This window comes from Mirounga leonina, unplaced genomic scaffold, assembly GCF_011800145.1.
Source record: "Mirounga leonina isolate KUSES-001 unplaced genomic scaffold, KU_Mleo_1.0 Mir_129, whole genome shotgun sequence".
NCBI classification, from domain to species: Eukaryota; Metazoa; Chordata; class Mammalia; order Carnivora; family Phocidae; genus Mirounga; species Mirounga leonina.
Genome location: NW_023270323.1, coordinates 65,380,779 through 65,396,651, shown reverse-complemented (window position 1 = coordinate 65,396,651; position 15,873 = coordinate 65,380,779). Strand labels below are relative to the sequence as shown.

The 15,873-nt window shown below is 37.5% G+C and overlaps 1 protein-coding gene across 6 annotated transcripts in view; it reads left to right on the top strand.

The window, feature by feature from the left end:
• SLIT2 (slit guidance ligand 2) overlaps nt 1-15,873 on the top strand; it is a 364,058-nt gene that overhangs the window by 282,565 nt on the left and 65,620 nt on the right. For all 6 annotated transcript variants that reach the window (XR_004679286.1, XM_035005227.1, XM_035005226.1 and 3 more), the window contains 6 exons: nt 1,878-1,952; nt 3,540-3,683; nt 7,557-7,700; nt 9,254-9,420; nt 10,526-10,658; nt 13,807-13,875. Coding sequence is in view for 5 of the 6 variants with exons in the window: in XM_035005227.1 (XP_034861118.1) it covers nt 1,878-1,952; nt 3,540-3,683; nt 7,557-7,700; nt 9,254-9,420; nt 10,526-10,658; nt 13,807-13,875 (732 nt within the window). In the remaining variant the exon portion in view is untranslated. The remainder of the gene's footprint in view (nt 1-1,877; nt 1,953-3,539; nt 3,684-7,556; nt 7,701-9,253; nt 9,421-10,525; nt 10,659-13,806; nt 13,876-15,873) is intronic.

Below are 15,873 nucleotides of genomic sequence, written 5' to 3'. Positions count from 1 at the left end.
AGGCTAACCCATCCTCCCACACCCCTCCCCTCTAGAACCCTCAGTTTGTTTTTCAGAGTCCATAGTCTCTCATGGTTCATCTCCCTGTCTGATTTCCCCCCCTTCATTCTTCCCCTCCTGCTATCTTCTTTTTTTTTTTTTAACATATAATGTATTATTTGTTTCAGAGGTACAGGTCTGTGATTCAACAGTCTTACACAATTCACAGTGCTCACCATAGCACATACCCTCCCCAATGTCTATCACCCAGCCACCCCATCCCTCCCACCCCCCACCACTCCAGCAACCCTCAGTTTGTTTCCTGAGATTAAGAACCAGGGTTTTTTGAAATGTGTGGAGACCATGCATGCGGTAAAAGGCCTGAACTTTATTGCTGTGGTATTGCAGGGAGTTTTGTATATTTCCAATATTATTACAAACAATAATGCAATTTGTATCTTTTAGCATGATAACAGCTTAAATAGGCTTACTTGTCAATTAAGAATTACAGCACTAACATCTAATTTATTATTCAGGAAAATGTGTGTGTGTTTTAAGAAATTAAGTATTTTGTAAATTATGCATTTAAAAGTACTGGGAGGGAAATATTTGTAAATCATATATCTGGTAGGGGACTTATATCCAGAATATATAAAGAGTTATTACAACTTAACAATAAAAATGTACATTACCCAATCAAAAAGTGCTCAAATTACTTGTATGCACATTTCTCCAAAGAAGATATACAAATGACCAATAAGCAAATGCTTATTATCATCAAGCTAAAAAATGCTTAGTATCATTAAGCATTAGGGAACCCTAAATCAAAACCACAATGAGAGCCACAAAAACAAACAAACAAACAAACAAACAAAAAATCGGACCCCTCAGACATTGCCAGGGGAATATAAAAATGACAAATCTTTGGAAAACAGCTTGGCTATTCCTCAAATTATTAAATATAGTTTTACCGTGTAACCCAGCAATTTTACACAAGTGCAACTATTCAAAGGAATTGAAAACATACATCCTCACAAAAACTTCTACTTGGTAGCAGCATATTATTCATGAAAATCAAAAAGTGGAAGCAAGCCAAGTATGTATCAGCTGATAGATGAATGAACAAAATTGGAATACCCATACTGTGGAATATTACTCAGCCATGAAAAGGAATGAGGTACTGATGTCTGCTAAACATGGGTGAGTCCTGTAAACATTATGCAAAGTGAAAAAAGCCAGGCAAAAAAGCCACATTTTTTTTATGACTTCACCTATATGAAATGTCCAGAATAGAAAATTCCATAGAGACAGAAAGAAGATTAGTGGTTGCCAAGGACTGAGGCAGGGAGGGAAACAAATTGAAAGTGATTTCTGATGGGTATGAGATTTTTCTTTTGGGTGATGAATATGTTCTAAAGTTAGGTAGCAAGGACAGTTGCACAATTTTGTGCATACACTAAAAAACACAAGACTGTACACTGTGAAAGGGTGAATTTTATGGCATGTAAATTGCATATCATAAAAGCTATTAGTAAAAAATATAGAGAGCAAGTGATTCGGAAAAAATGGCCTAAAATGCTTTCTGGGGTAAAAATACCTTTGGAGGAGGGGTAATAGTGGAAAAAAGGTTTGAAAAACTTTGTTCTACAGATTACTGAATGAGAGCTGGTTTTGATTTTTGATTATTGGTTTTCTTTACTGTGTACTTCTTAATATTTTATTTTGAGCATTAAAATTCAAGTGAAATGGTGAAAAAATTAGTGCTTCCACAGATTTTCTGTGACATGTATTCTGTTTTACTTTAGAATAATCACAAAATGATCTTACATTTCTGTATGAGAAATAAAAATCCCTTCCTGGCTGTTGGTGATGAAACTTTTGTTTCTTTTTTCTCTGAGGCGTCTCAATAATAATGAATTCACAGTGTTGGAAGCTACAGGAATCTTCAAGAAACTTCCGCAGTTACGTAAAATGTAAGCTGTGCATTAGCCACCTTTTAAAATTTCTGTGGTGTTCTGTTGTGTTTTTCAAATCCCTGTGCAGTTTTATTCAGATTTCTTTGGAAGTTGGAAACTATAAAAGATGTGGAGAAATTTCCGTACAATGACTACCTGTGACATGAATTTAGGGTAATTTCTGAGAGGAGCCTGAGTAATCACCTCTTTTCTGTGTATTCAAGGATGCCAGCCACTTTTTGTAGCAAAGCCCTCGCATCTTACTTTAATTCAGACAGCTGGTTTGTTATGTGGCCACAGCAGGAATTCGGCAATCTAAGCTCATTAGAAATGGGTTCAATAGTGTTTTGTAACTTCCTTTACTATTCCCTAAACCATGCAGTTATATCTCTTTCAGCACATTCATGTCAACTATTTGACTTTTTGCTTCATTAAACTTTCATTAGAAGATAGTCAAAATTAATGATTGGTAAACTGGCTTGATAGCTCATCTGTGTTACTACATATCCACAACTCATATTTTAAAATAAGTTTATAAACTCAGCAGTTCCAACATCAATCAGACAGTATTCTTCTCCCCTGAGGAGGAGGGAGGGAGGGACAGAACAGAGGTCAAGCATGTCAGGCCAATGGAACAACCTTCATACAAGAGAAAACATCAAAAGGAGAAAAGGAGTGTTGCTTTGTAATATCTGTGCTTTTCTATGTGTGAATGGCCCACGATCACATTGACTATCCGTGGCAGAGCAGACTACGTCCTGTGCGCTTGACCCCCTTATTATACTGCCTCCCAAAGAGTTTCTTATTGTTTGATTGTTCTCATTTTCAGTGACATTGATTGCTCTTTCATTTTATTCATACCTTTCGATTCAACACATATTTATGGAGCAACTATTGCATGCAATGCTCTGAGAGGAATAAAATGATCCATAAAAATGACCCTTGTTCTGGGGGCATTCCTGGTCTTGGAGTGAACAATGAGAAAGAGAAAAAATAGAACCTATAGGAAGGTGTTACCTCACCTGGATATTTTTGCCCTTTGGCCAAGCATTGTCCTGTTTTGTATCATACAAAATATGGACAGTTAAGTTGGATGTTTTGACACATGCTTACAATGAGAGGTTTAACTGGGAACAAACCCATATTCAGATACATTTCTGATGTGACCTAAATGCTCACACACTTAACCCATCCTTCTTCTTTCTACACAACTGCCTTCTTTTAGTTATTAATTCATTCAATATTTATCAGGGGCACTTATTTTAAAAGTTCCTTATCAAGTTTTGTGTTGAATATTAAGGTTTATACAACTCAATACCAGACCTCAAGAACTTTATATTCCTGGGGACTCTTGCAGATCATTTTGACATGGATTGGGCTGGTATTTTTCACCACCCACGTTCTCCCTCAGTACTATCATCAGTTTGACTTGATAAAAAAATAGAAAGTGGTGTCTTTACAGAGCCTTGGGTGTGTTGGGCAGTGAAGAGCTTGGAAATTATGAAAGACCTTGCTCCCTAGAAGAAAAGGATCAAACATGTTGTCTCAGTGCCCTCGTTGTTAGAAATAGCTTAAAATCTTGTTTCAACAATTTTTTTTATTTAGAAACTTTAGCAACAATAAGATTACAGACATTGAAGAAGGAGCATTTGAAGGAGCTTCTGGTGTCAATGAAATACTTCTCACGAGTAATCGCTTGGAAAATGTTCAGCATAAGATGTTCAAGGGATTAGAAAGCCTGAAAACTTTGTAAGTATTTTGATCTGCATAGTGACTTTTACCACAGCATTGTAGTTCACTGGTCATTATAATTCTGGTCTGGGGAATAGTGCGGACTTCTCACCCTCCCATCTCTGTGTCTGTCTCTCACAAACACACAAACACAAAACACATGCACACACACACATTTTGTGCATGCAAACATTCCCTGACTCGAATACCCCTGACTTCAGTGCGTTGCTTTACAAAGATCAAAAATGTCTCCTGGCCGCTGCTGATTTCTCAACAAAAAAAGATTGCCCTTCTTCCAACGCTGGTACAGATCTCTCCCCGCCCCCGCCCTCTCCCCGCCCCCGCCCCCCTGCCCCTTCTGCCTCAGAATGTTCATCCTCTTGTATTTTCCTCAGCCTCCATCTAACATTCACTTTTGGCCCCTGGACTTGAGCTTCAGAATCCAATTGAAACCCTGTGGCAGAATAACTAACAGTTTATCTGGAAACCACTTTCTTTCACTCCTCTGAAGTCTTAGTGAAAAAGAGAGACTGACTCATGGTAGATCTTGTACTATCTATTTCAAAGAAACATGCTAAGAGGTATGTCCATTTGTTGAGGGGTAGGGAAGTTAAGAAAAAGAAATTCTATATGTTTCCAAAAAAGTTGTTGGCCAAAGAGGACAGGGATTGGATTGAATAGGAAAAACAACACTTTGTTACTTGAATTTTCTACAGTGCATATATTTAGTTTTTATGATCTCTAAAGTATATATTATGTTTGACAAAAGTGGCAACCTAAAAATTGGAAGAGACACAACCCAAAACTTGGAAGCCTTTGGAAGACGTGAAGGAAACTACTTGTAACCAAGAAGCTGCTGATGGTGATTGCAGTGGAGAGAGGTCCAAGCTCCGCCATGTCTCTAAACCATCACCCCGCCCCTCAGAGCCACAATCAGGGTGACTGTAGCTGAGAAGCCCCCTGCCTGCTCAATACCAGATGCAGAAGGAGAAGACCATTTCCCCAGCCAGTGTGGATGTGTTCATAGCTTCCTAAATTCAAATTCTCCTGAAAAATCTCTGCCCGTGAACGTAGACGTGTGCTCCTCGAGCTTCACAGGGAGAGTGTGGCATTTAACTTCCAGTAGGTCCTGCCTGCAACCCTTCTACAGACTAACTTGAGCCCCTTCAAAATGTTATGCAAATATTCCTTTAGCCTTTTTATGGAGGAGATACCGAGGAGAGGGGAGGGGAGAGCAGAGAAAATGCACCCCAGGTGGATTCATCTACTCCCGCTCCCCCTCTGCCCACAGGGCTGCCTCCGGTAACTCAGCAAAACAAATCCAGCAAGCAGAAGCCTCCTTTGTTGGATACTAGTTGGGGGACTACTTGTTACGGGAGCCTTCTCTTTGGAAGGGGCAGCATGAGGGATGGGGAGAGGTGGGGAAGGAGGCGGAAGGAGTCTTGGGCTGCCTTGGGCTGCCATAACAAGATACCACAGACTGATGATTCAACAACAGAAATTTGTTTTCTCACAGTTCTGGGGGCCAGAAATCCAAGATCAAAGTGCTGAGAGGGCTGGTTTCTGGCAAGATCTCCTCTTGGCTTGTAGATGGTGCCTTCTCACTCTGTTCTTATATGGCCTTTCCATGTGTGCGGAGAGAGTGAGCTCTTGGTGTCCCTTCCTCTTCTTACAAGGATGTGAGTCCTAACAGATTAGGGTCCCACCCTTGGGACCTCATTTAACCTTAATTACCTCCCTCAAGGCCCTCTCTCCAAATATAGTCACTTGGGGGTTAGGGTTTCAACGTATGAATTTTAGAGCACAGAGTCAAGTTCATAACACCAAACTAGGCAGCTCATTAAAGTGGTTTTTTCTGACTAGTTCCATTTACAGGACTCTCCCTGAGACAAGTCATCCTTCATTATATTTCTAGAGATGTTATTGTGCCTCATATTTGGCACGTAAGACAGATGCCCCTGGCTGTCTCCTTCAGCCACTCTGCTACACAAGAATAATAGAGCATTTTAGAGCCAAGCTCAGAGTATTCAAAGGACAAAAGTAGGTTTGTCTGGACATATATATTTCTCCAAGTGTTATCTCTCAGCTTGGAACTGTGAAGATTGTGACAAGGCGCTCCACTATCCCTAGACTTCTTAACTCTGTAGGACTAGTAAACCTCTTAGTAGTATGTGCGCACATTTCAGTGAGGCTGAATATTTGACCTTGCAGGCAAAATGTAGTACCTATGTGTGCTTCTGGATTTTTCTAGCAACAGAGAGCAAAGCCTTCTTCAGCTTCTCCCAGGGGTCCGTGACTTCACCAAGATTAAGAACAAGTATTCTTTGTCACTTACAGCAAATGATAGTGCTGATAGAAATACCTTTCTGTTCTGCATTTGCTTGCGAACATAAAATGATGCCTTGATAAGGATGGCATCATTCTTTCTATCTGTGACTTAGCAGATCACCCAAATTGATATTTCTTATTTATTTCTATAGATAAGATAAAATTCTAGAATTTTATTTTATTTTATTTTTAATTTTTTTTAATTATTCATGAGAGTCAGAGAGAGAGATAGAGAGAGGCAGCGGCAGAGGGAGAAGCAGGCTCCCCGCCTAGCAGGGAGCCCGATGCGGGACTTGATCCCAGGACTCTGGGATCATGACCTGAGCCGAAGGCAGATGCTTAACCATCTGAGCCACCCAGGCATCCCAAATTCTAGAATTTTAAAGGAACACTCTGTTATTCATTTCTTTTTGCCTCTGTTTTATATACTGCAATCTTCTAGTAGGGTAGGGTGGTCCACACATGTCTAGAAAAATTAAGGGAAATAACTTTTCAGCCTTATTTCTCATTAAGATTCATGGCAACTGTTCATTTTTACGTGGGGGTTTTTAAGGAATTTTTCACTCCTTTTCTAAGCCCCACAAATAAACAGTTCAACAGAGAATTAAGAATGGAGCCAAAATTGGGCGCCTGGGTGGCTCAGTTGGTTAAGCGACTGCCTTCGGCTCAGGTCATGATCCCAGAGTCCCTGGATCGAGTCCCGCATCGGGCTCCCTGCTTGGCAGGGAGTCTGCTTCTCCCTCTGACCCTCCCCCCTCTCATGTGCTCTCTCTCTCTCATTCTCTCTGTCTCAAATAAATAAATAAAATCTTTAAAAAAAAAAAAAAAGAATGGAGCCAAAACTTCAGCAGTGACGAGGAAATGACAAGTGTTAATCCTCTTAATGGCAATGACTAAAAAATGTTTTAAAAAGGTCAGAATTCTTTCAAGAGAAGCCTATTTAAACTTCACTGTGAACAACTGGAATCTGTTAATGATTGCCTCTTTTTAAGTTCCAAACTTTAAAACAATAATTTTCATAAATAAAATAATCTGTGCAAGAATTGTGGGTGCTCCATCTCGTTTGGGTTCCCAGCTCGTGCTAACATTAACTTGGCCTGTGAGTCCTTGAGGTGCCCTCAGTTCTTCATCTGCTGTGACTATTGATTCTTCTCTGCTTCCTTTCTGTTAAACCTGGGATATAATGCTACCGTGAATACACAGATCACATGAATTCAAGGGCTCAGAGAGCTGTAGGTGAATTGGGACATTATGTAATCAGGCAAACACAGTTACAGCATCAGAGGAAAGAACATCCTACCCTCATCAGATGGGAGATGGGGCCAGGAGTCCACGTGAGGCTCACTGGTCTCTTCTGTAGCGCGGTGTGATCATTGTAAGCTACGCATTTTACTCTCACGCAGTTGTTGGTGTACATCCGCAGTGATTCCTAATGACAAGAAATCATTCAGAAACCAGTTAACGAATGTTGCACATTTGCAGAGAGGGGTTATTTGGTCCTCGGATAGGCAAAGCGGATTGCTTGATGCTTTCTCTCCATAACCATGTTCTCTTTTCCCTCAGGATGTTGAGAAGTAATCGTATAAGCTGTGTTGGCAATGATAGTTTCGTAGGACTGAGTTCTGTGCGTTTGCTTTCTTTATATGATAATCAAATTACTACCATTGCACCAGGGGCATTTGATACTCTCCATTCTTTATCTACTCTGTAAGTATGAAGGATAGTGTTCATTTATGCATGACTGACCCAGTGTATTATATTTCGTACTTTTATTAATAGCATTTTAATGCATTATTAGGCATTTCACAAAAATGTAGTCAAGTGTTTATGGATCGACAAAATGTGTCCATGTTCAGCTTATTTTAATTTTTCTAAAAATATTACCTACTATTTTATATTAAAATTTAGCAAAAATTTAACTATTTTTCCATTGACTCTTTTATAATAATGTGATGTGACGTCATTTATAGATTTTCATTTTATTATAACTTGATGACACTGCACATCACAGAAATGTTGTAGATTTTCCCTGGTGTTCTCACAATGGAGTCTTTTCAGCCCAAGTATCATAAAAACAGAGCTTGATAGGGTTATTGCCAACAAACTATGCTCAGAAGGATCATTTGCGGTGACAGGAGCTACATTAGGATGACCCAGACCAACAATAAAAACTGTTCACTAGAGGGCATTTACTATGATATTAGGAAAATATTGAAGAAATAGGTTGAGCCTGTCCAAGAGGACATTTTATGTAGACAGTTAGAAAATAAAAAATATTTGTTGGTCTATAGACACTCAGAAGGTGTTTGTTTGTTTTTTAAAGCCCTCTCAACAATGTATTTCAGTTCTCTTAAATGTCGGCATCTAAAAAGCAATATTTGAGATGATAAATCTTATAACGGATTTGATTTCCTAGTAACGATGGCATCTAAATATACTAATCTAACTCAAAAGGTAGTTAGAAAGAAAAAAAAATGTCCAACGTAACTCAAGTCATTGAATAAATAATTTGAGGGAAGCATCCATCCATCAGTAAAGTACTTAATCCTCTTTCCACATAAAATGTGACACTTTACATTGAGTGACTAATTTGTGCATATTAAAGATAGCATGTTTATAAATAATAAGGTTGTCAGTAGGTTTGTGCTGAAGTGGTGAGATGCCAGAAGTATTGAGATTTGTAGAAGTAAATTCATTTTTATAACTGGCATTTAATCAACTCAGCTGTCAGTTTAGATGGGAAACCTATTCTCTGGAGCAAATAAGAGATGGAAATCTTGAAATGACAAATTAATGAAATAGCTGTTGTCAGGTTAAACTCAATAATATAAGGTAATCAGCCTTCATCTTTATATTAAATTATTGCATTATCAGTGAAGGGAAGTTTGACAGCAAGTCAGATCGCTGATGAGTTTAAATTATCTCTAAATGAGATCTCTATCAGGATCCACTGCATAAACCCCAAAATCGCTGCCTTTGCTTTATTTCCCACATGAAATTATTTGAAGAATTCTTATGTAAAAGTGTTGTTATTTTTTTAAATTCCAAACATACATATTTTAGCCAAAAAAAATGCATCCCATATGTTGTGTGTGATTATGAATGGGGGAAAGAGATGGGGAGGGGCGCGGGGAATACAAAGAATAAGAATGAATCATTCCAGCAGAAGAAGTGTGGGGAAAAATGGTAGCATGGTGTTTTGAGAAGGAACAAAGTGAAACCCTAAACTCAACCCTGCCTTGTTTGCATGCGGCTCTTAGAAACCTGTTGGCCAATCCTTTTAACTGCAACTGCTACCTGGCTTGGCTGGGTGAATGGCTAAGGAAGAAAAGAATTGTAACCGGAAATCCTCGCTGTCAGAAACCATACTTCCTCAAAGAAATCCCCATCCAGGATGTCGCCATTCAAGACTTCACCTGTGATGATGGTAAGAAAGCCTTGCTAAATCTTCCGGCACCAGGCATTCACGTGACCAGTCTGATGCTCTGGGGCCCAGCTAGAACAGTGTGTCCTAGTTCAGGCAACAGATAATTTTGTGCATTTTTTGCTTTTGTTTTGTTTTGTTTTGTTTTAGAAACAGGGCACATACTTCCTCAGACTTTTACATCCACGTCCCCTTGATTTGTGTTTCTGAATGTTTTATTTAAATTTTCCAGTTTCCAACTTGTGGTTGGTACTGTTTATGTAGTTTCATTTTAACTTTATTATTCTATGCCTCTCTTTTAGTAACTGCCATTTTCAAAGGAGAAAAGCAATTGACTTAAAAAAATAGAAATTCTAGGAAACCTAACGAAAATAACAGTTTTCACTTTTTAATGCTCTGTATGTATCACCATATTTGATTCTTGTAATAGCCTTGTAAGGTAGCAGGTTTTGTTATTACTGCCAGGGAATGGAGAGCCCCTTTGAGCCTTATATTTTTTTTTTTAAGATTTATTTATTTATTTGAGAGAGCGAGAATGAGAGAGAGAGAGTACATGAGAGGGGGGAGGGTTAGAGGGAGAAGCAGGCTCCTTGCTGAGCAGGGAGCCCAATGCGGGACTCGATCCCGGGACTCCAGGATCATGACCTGAGCCGAAGGCAGTGGCTTAACCAACTGAGCCACCCAGGCGCCCGAGCCTTATATTTTAAAATGGGGGGGGCCTGTACATTTTCTGCTAAACACTTTAATCTACCCCCTTTATGTAGCTGCATGTCTGTGTCCTTATAATTTCTCCATAATTCAGTGTAAATTTACATATTCTCATTATAAGTGTAATTTGTATAAATAACCTAACAAAGAAAATTACTGTTATGATTGGAGGGATGATATAAATTGTTGAGCTATTTTCTGGAATTCAGCCCTAGGCAATCTGAAAGCAGTGCTGTATCCAATGGATGGCATCAATTTGTAAACATTCCATGTGCTGTGTGTACTGAAGTGAGCTTGTGGCTCAAGACTCTTGTGTTTGTTAAGCTAAAACCATAACATCCCTTCTTGCATTTTCAAAGCCACACATCTGGGTTTTCCTGTATTTCTTTTGGCAAATCAGGCAATGATGAGAGTAGCTGTTCTCCACTCTCTCGCTGCCCCACGGAATGCACATGCTTGGATACAGTGGTCCGATGCAGCAACAAGGCCTTGAAGGTCTTGCCCAAAGGTATTCCCAGAGACGTCACTGAATTGTAAGTAGAGCTTGCCTTTCTGTTTCCTTAACAATTAATATTTCAACAGGGGAAATGGAAACCAAACAAAAATCTTCAGAGTCTTATTTCCAAATTCTATTCTACAGGCCATTAAATAGTATCATGTAAAACCCTAAACAAATAATATAAAAGCCAGTTTAGATACACTTGGGAAATGCTGGTTGTGTGTGTTTCTCTCTTATTCATTGTAGGATTTCTCAATGTCTATATTATGCTAAGGTACACTATGAAGCTCCAAGAGAGGGTGGTAAAATATAAGATAGCTCCCATACTTGTTTGTCCCTATAGTCCTTTTCTCATGGACCATCTTGCAAGACTCATGTTCCATCAAATACACCTTGGGAAATGCTGTTTATTTAGTTTATCTACATTGTCTGGGATAATCCAATGGTTAATTATTCTTTACCACTGTGTCCACTGGGAGAATAGCTTCCCACATGGGATACATAAATATCTAGGATGTAGAAGAAACTGGCATAATCTTTATCCTTAAAAAAGATGTACTGCCCTTTGGACTTGAATTAGAATCCTTTAGATCATGAAGGGTGTGGAGCCAATTATCCCTAACATTTTCATATCTGATATATGACCAACAGATGACCTGATCAGTGTATACTCATCTAGATACCAAGCACCATGCACACTTTCTTAGCTGCCTCGTGTTATATATGTGGAATGGAATAAATCCAAGGACAAGCTGCTTGAATAATATGATGCATGCGTGCTCCATTCCATTACGTAACCTGCATACTAATGTACCAGGAACAAATGCTTGGTGTGAGTGCAGTTGAGTCATTTTGCCTCTGTTTATTTTTTTCTGTGTGGAACTATGCATCAAAAATGATTTAAGTTCCAATGTAATTTGTGCAGATGTGTCCCTGTAATTCATGCCCATGTGTGCAAGCATTCTAAATGAGCAGCTTTGATAAACTTTTGGCAACATGGAACATAGGTAATGACTTTCAAGAAGATGTCACTTCAGTCATCAGAGAACTTATTTGCAAATCATGTGCAGTTCTATGAACGCTAATTTGGTCCTGAATTGAACACTTAGGGGAAAAGAAGGTGTGATCTTAGCACACATACACAGAAGGTCCCTCTTAGATTTGAACAGCTGTGAAGTGTTCCATTTCTCTCTTGCGCTGCAAGTCACAGTTGTTAATTGACTATAAGCACTACTTTGTGTGTGTGTAATTAAATACTTAATTCTTACTTTAATAATTATTTATTTCAGAAGATTACTCTCCATCCAGCTAGATGCCTTTAGAGTATTCTGTATGCAAAGCATTGATTCTGGGAACACCCCAGCCAAGAACACAACACTCAGCCTAACCAGATTATCTTGAACTCGGAATCCCTTCTTTTTACCTGGCCCATACCTTAATGCTTCTCCCCCTGATGCCTATCAAATAATTTTAAACGTTCTTTAATTTCCTTATTAAACTACATCTGAGAACCTTTTTGATTCATATCCTGTCTATGCCATCCATATGTTTCTTCTTTCAGACAGTTGAATCTTCAATCTGTTTCTTTACAAAGTATTAAAAAGTAATATTTTTCTAAAGAAATATGTTACAGAGATGAGGAAGATATTAACTCATCTCTTGTGAATTCTAGTTTTACCTCCCCAAGAGCTTATTCTTAGAATAATACCAAGTCAACAGGATCCTTTTCTACAATCAGGTACATGCATGTATTAGAAAAATTTCATTGTGTATTATATTAAATTACTAAAGAATTTGGCAAAAATGAGGACATATTAGTGGACAGTTTTGAACAAATGGTATCTCTTATTTTTAATCAGTTCCATATAATTTCCCTCTTAGATTGTTTTACATGTAAACATCCATAGCACACATTCTGAATCTTTTTAGCTTTCTGTTATGACATTTTCCAAAATAAAGGGAGAATACTGAAGTCTATGGGATTATGCTTCCCTCTAGTGGTACCAAGAAATATGTAGGTGGAGGAGAGAAAGGAGTCAAAGAAGAAATCCGAAGGCAGAAAATTTGAGCGGGCATAAGTTAGAAGTCATAACACATGCCCTCTTCTTAGTCCCATATTTACTACATATTTTGATAACTTGTGCCTTTTATATAACTTTTTATTTTGAACTATTCGAAATAGATTATTATCTGAGGCAATTTCTCAGCTACTTCTTTATCCAGCAAAAATACAAATAACCTCAACCTTAGATCTCAAGATGGGCCACGACACTGGGGGAGGAGGTGCCCTCTGCCCAGTGGGTCAGAATTGTTTGTGGGCTCATCTACAGACAGACAGACCACGTTGCTGAAAGACATTTTAACCTTCATCATCTATATTCTGGGAAAATACAGCCTTGTTTGAGATGGAGTTTATTTTTCTTTTTGTGACATTATGGATGGAACCTAAAGCATTCATTTATTTTTATGCCTTGGTAGTTAGCCCAGTGTCTATCTATTTTCAGATTATCCTGCTGACTTTAATCAGAAAAGGAAACTTCACATATATGTGGTTATTTGATTATTACTTTTACACATATATATTTGTGCCCTTGATAAAAGTTGTGATTTTCTGTAAAACCTTCTAAAATTATTATCACAAAGCAGATACACAGTGGTTAAAAACTATTTTAGGTTATTTTTAACTGAAATCTAATTCGAAATCCTAAGTATCTCCTTTATTTACTAAGTGTATGGATCCCAATAAGGTGGTGAAGAATGGTCTCGCCCTCAGTAGCAAGGTTCTGTCGGTAGTGAATGCATTTCATGGTATTTTCCCCACGTAAATAAGAGCAGACGGGAGGCTGATGGAAAATATGGCTGATTGAATGAACCTTCTTCTTGATGCACAAATGGTTGGACACGTGACTCGCGTCATTACATAAACCACAAAGAATTGGGCTTACCAGTCTCTCCTTGGTTTTATAATTTACACTAAGTGATTCCACAAAATAATTCTACTGGATTGGACAACTGCGCTTTTTTTTCATTTACTTCTTTTAAATAACAATCCCAGCTAGGGCGAACATGATGTCTTAAAGCCAGAATTGCAAAGTGCTTCCTTGCCTCAGTTAAAAGTGAAACTAAGTTATGCCACACCATTGTTCCTTTAAAAAAAGATAATATTGTTTCCTTGTTTTTAGGTATCTGGATGGGAACCAATTTACACTGGTGCCTAAGGAGTTCTATAACTACAAACATTTAACACTCATGTAAGTAACGTATTGTATTTTTTTCCATCTTTGACTTACTCTAGTTCACCAAAGTGGGGGTAGCAAGGGGCAGAAGATTTAGTGAACCTTTCAGATAATATAAATCATTTACAGTTAGATGCTTCCCTCCTTCCTCATTGCGGTTCTGGATCAGTAGGTGCATCTTCATTGAATATCAATCAGGCATCTTAGAGAAAGGACCTCCTCCATTCAGAGTACAAATATGATAAAGTCTAAGTATCAGAGAACTAGAGAAATGCAGTAAATTCGATACTTCTACTGATAATGAACATGGGCTGTTTTATGACAAGCCAAGAAAAGAAAGAAAGAAAGTAATGGCTTTATTCTTCTTGACTTTAAGCAAAAGATTGTGGATGATAATAACTTTACTCATAATACATTTTATTAGGTTTGATTTTCTTATATAATACGCTCTAAGTTAAGTTATGGACTTCCAGTATTCAAATTTAATTTTATAAAATTCATTTTTAATTACACAGTATTTAAGTAAACTTGACAAAGATGCTGACATTCTGAGCATAAATTTCAGACACTGACTTTTCACTTTGCTTTGAGGCCCTCGTAAAATAACATCTCTCTTTTTCATCAATGTAAATGATTTTTAAGTGACAATACAAGATTATATTTAAATATACCAACATTTCAATCTAGTTATATGCACAATATTTTTAAAGAGATAATCTTACTGTATATAATGTCATACTTAGAGTAGCCTTGCTGGTAATTGATAAAGCTTCTCAAAAAACAAACAAACAAAAATAAGCAACAGGAGTAAATATAAAGGGAAATACTTTATCTTTAGTTTAAGTCCTATCTTATTTTAGAGTAAATATGGCTGGCTGAGGAGGCCAATTTCTAGTGTTCCTACAACAAGGAGGTTGATTCCTAATTAGTGAATTCTAGAAATGTAAGTCCCAGAAAGTGTTACATTTCTCAATGTAATCTTGGCCCTAGAAAGGTTGTGGTTGGTTAAAACACTGTTAATCCTTTTCAGTTTCCCTTAAACATGTAAGAAAATCACTTGGTAGAAAGTATGTAGGACTGTTTAAATGACAAATGATTAAATTAAGAAAGAGAGAACATCCCCTAAGATGTCTTGTTCTGCCTGCCTCTCGTTACTTATTTAGTAGCAGTAGGAACTGATTACATACATTTTGTTCTGTTAAATAAACCATTAAATTGCTGCAATTTCCAGAGGGTCACTTCGGCAGAACTGGGTCATTTGTGGGACAGTATGCAATTATTTAAGACCAGTTTGGAAATGAAAAATGAGCATTTGTAGATCCAGAAATGGCTTTACCAATGACTCATTATGCTACTCTAGGCAAATAACTGCTGCTAATATAGACACACTTATTTACTTTCTGAATTTAGGGATAGTACTTCAGCTGCCGAGAGGATGGATCATGAAGCTACTCTAGCATTCCTGTCATTTCTCAAGTTGTATAGGTTCATTTTACTGATATTTTGGTCATTTTAATAAAGGAATGGATAATCTTTGGTTTTTCTGCATTTTACATTTATTTATATATTTTGCTTTAGGAAACAGTAGTGAATATACACACATATAGTGATCATAAACCATGACCTAGAATTTTTCATTTATTCATAAATCTTCCTTTTATTTATGTATTTAGCATTCTGCAGTAGAGAAAAATTAGTGAATATATACATATCACTCTATGACTATGTGTATTTATATACTCACTCATTTCTTCCTATTGCAAAATCGCCAAAGATACATAATATGCCATTATATATTATATATTATATTACGTTATATTGCAATATAATTATAGTTACAATATGTATTACATATGTCATATCTTATATAGTCACAGATATATATAATAAAAAGAAGATCAAGTTCACTGAATATAAACCATAGCCCATAGTACCAGTTATACTTGGCTATAAATAGCCATATAGCATTGGTTAAAAAACCCACATCTCTCTTATTTACTTATTAATTAAAGC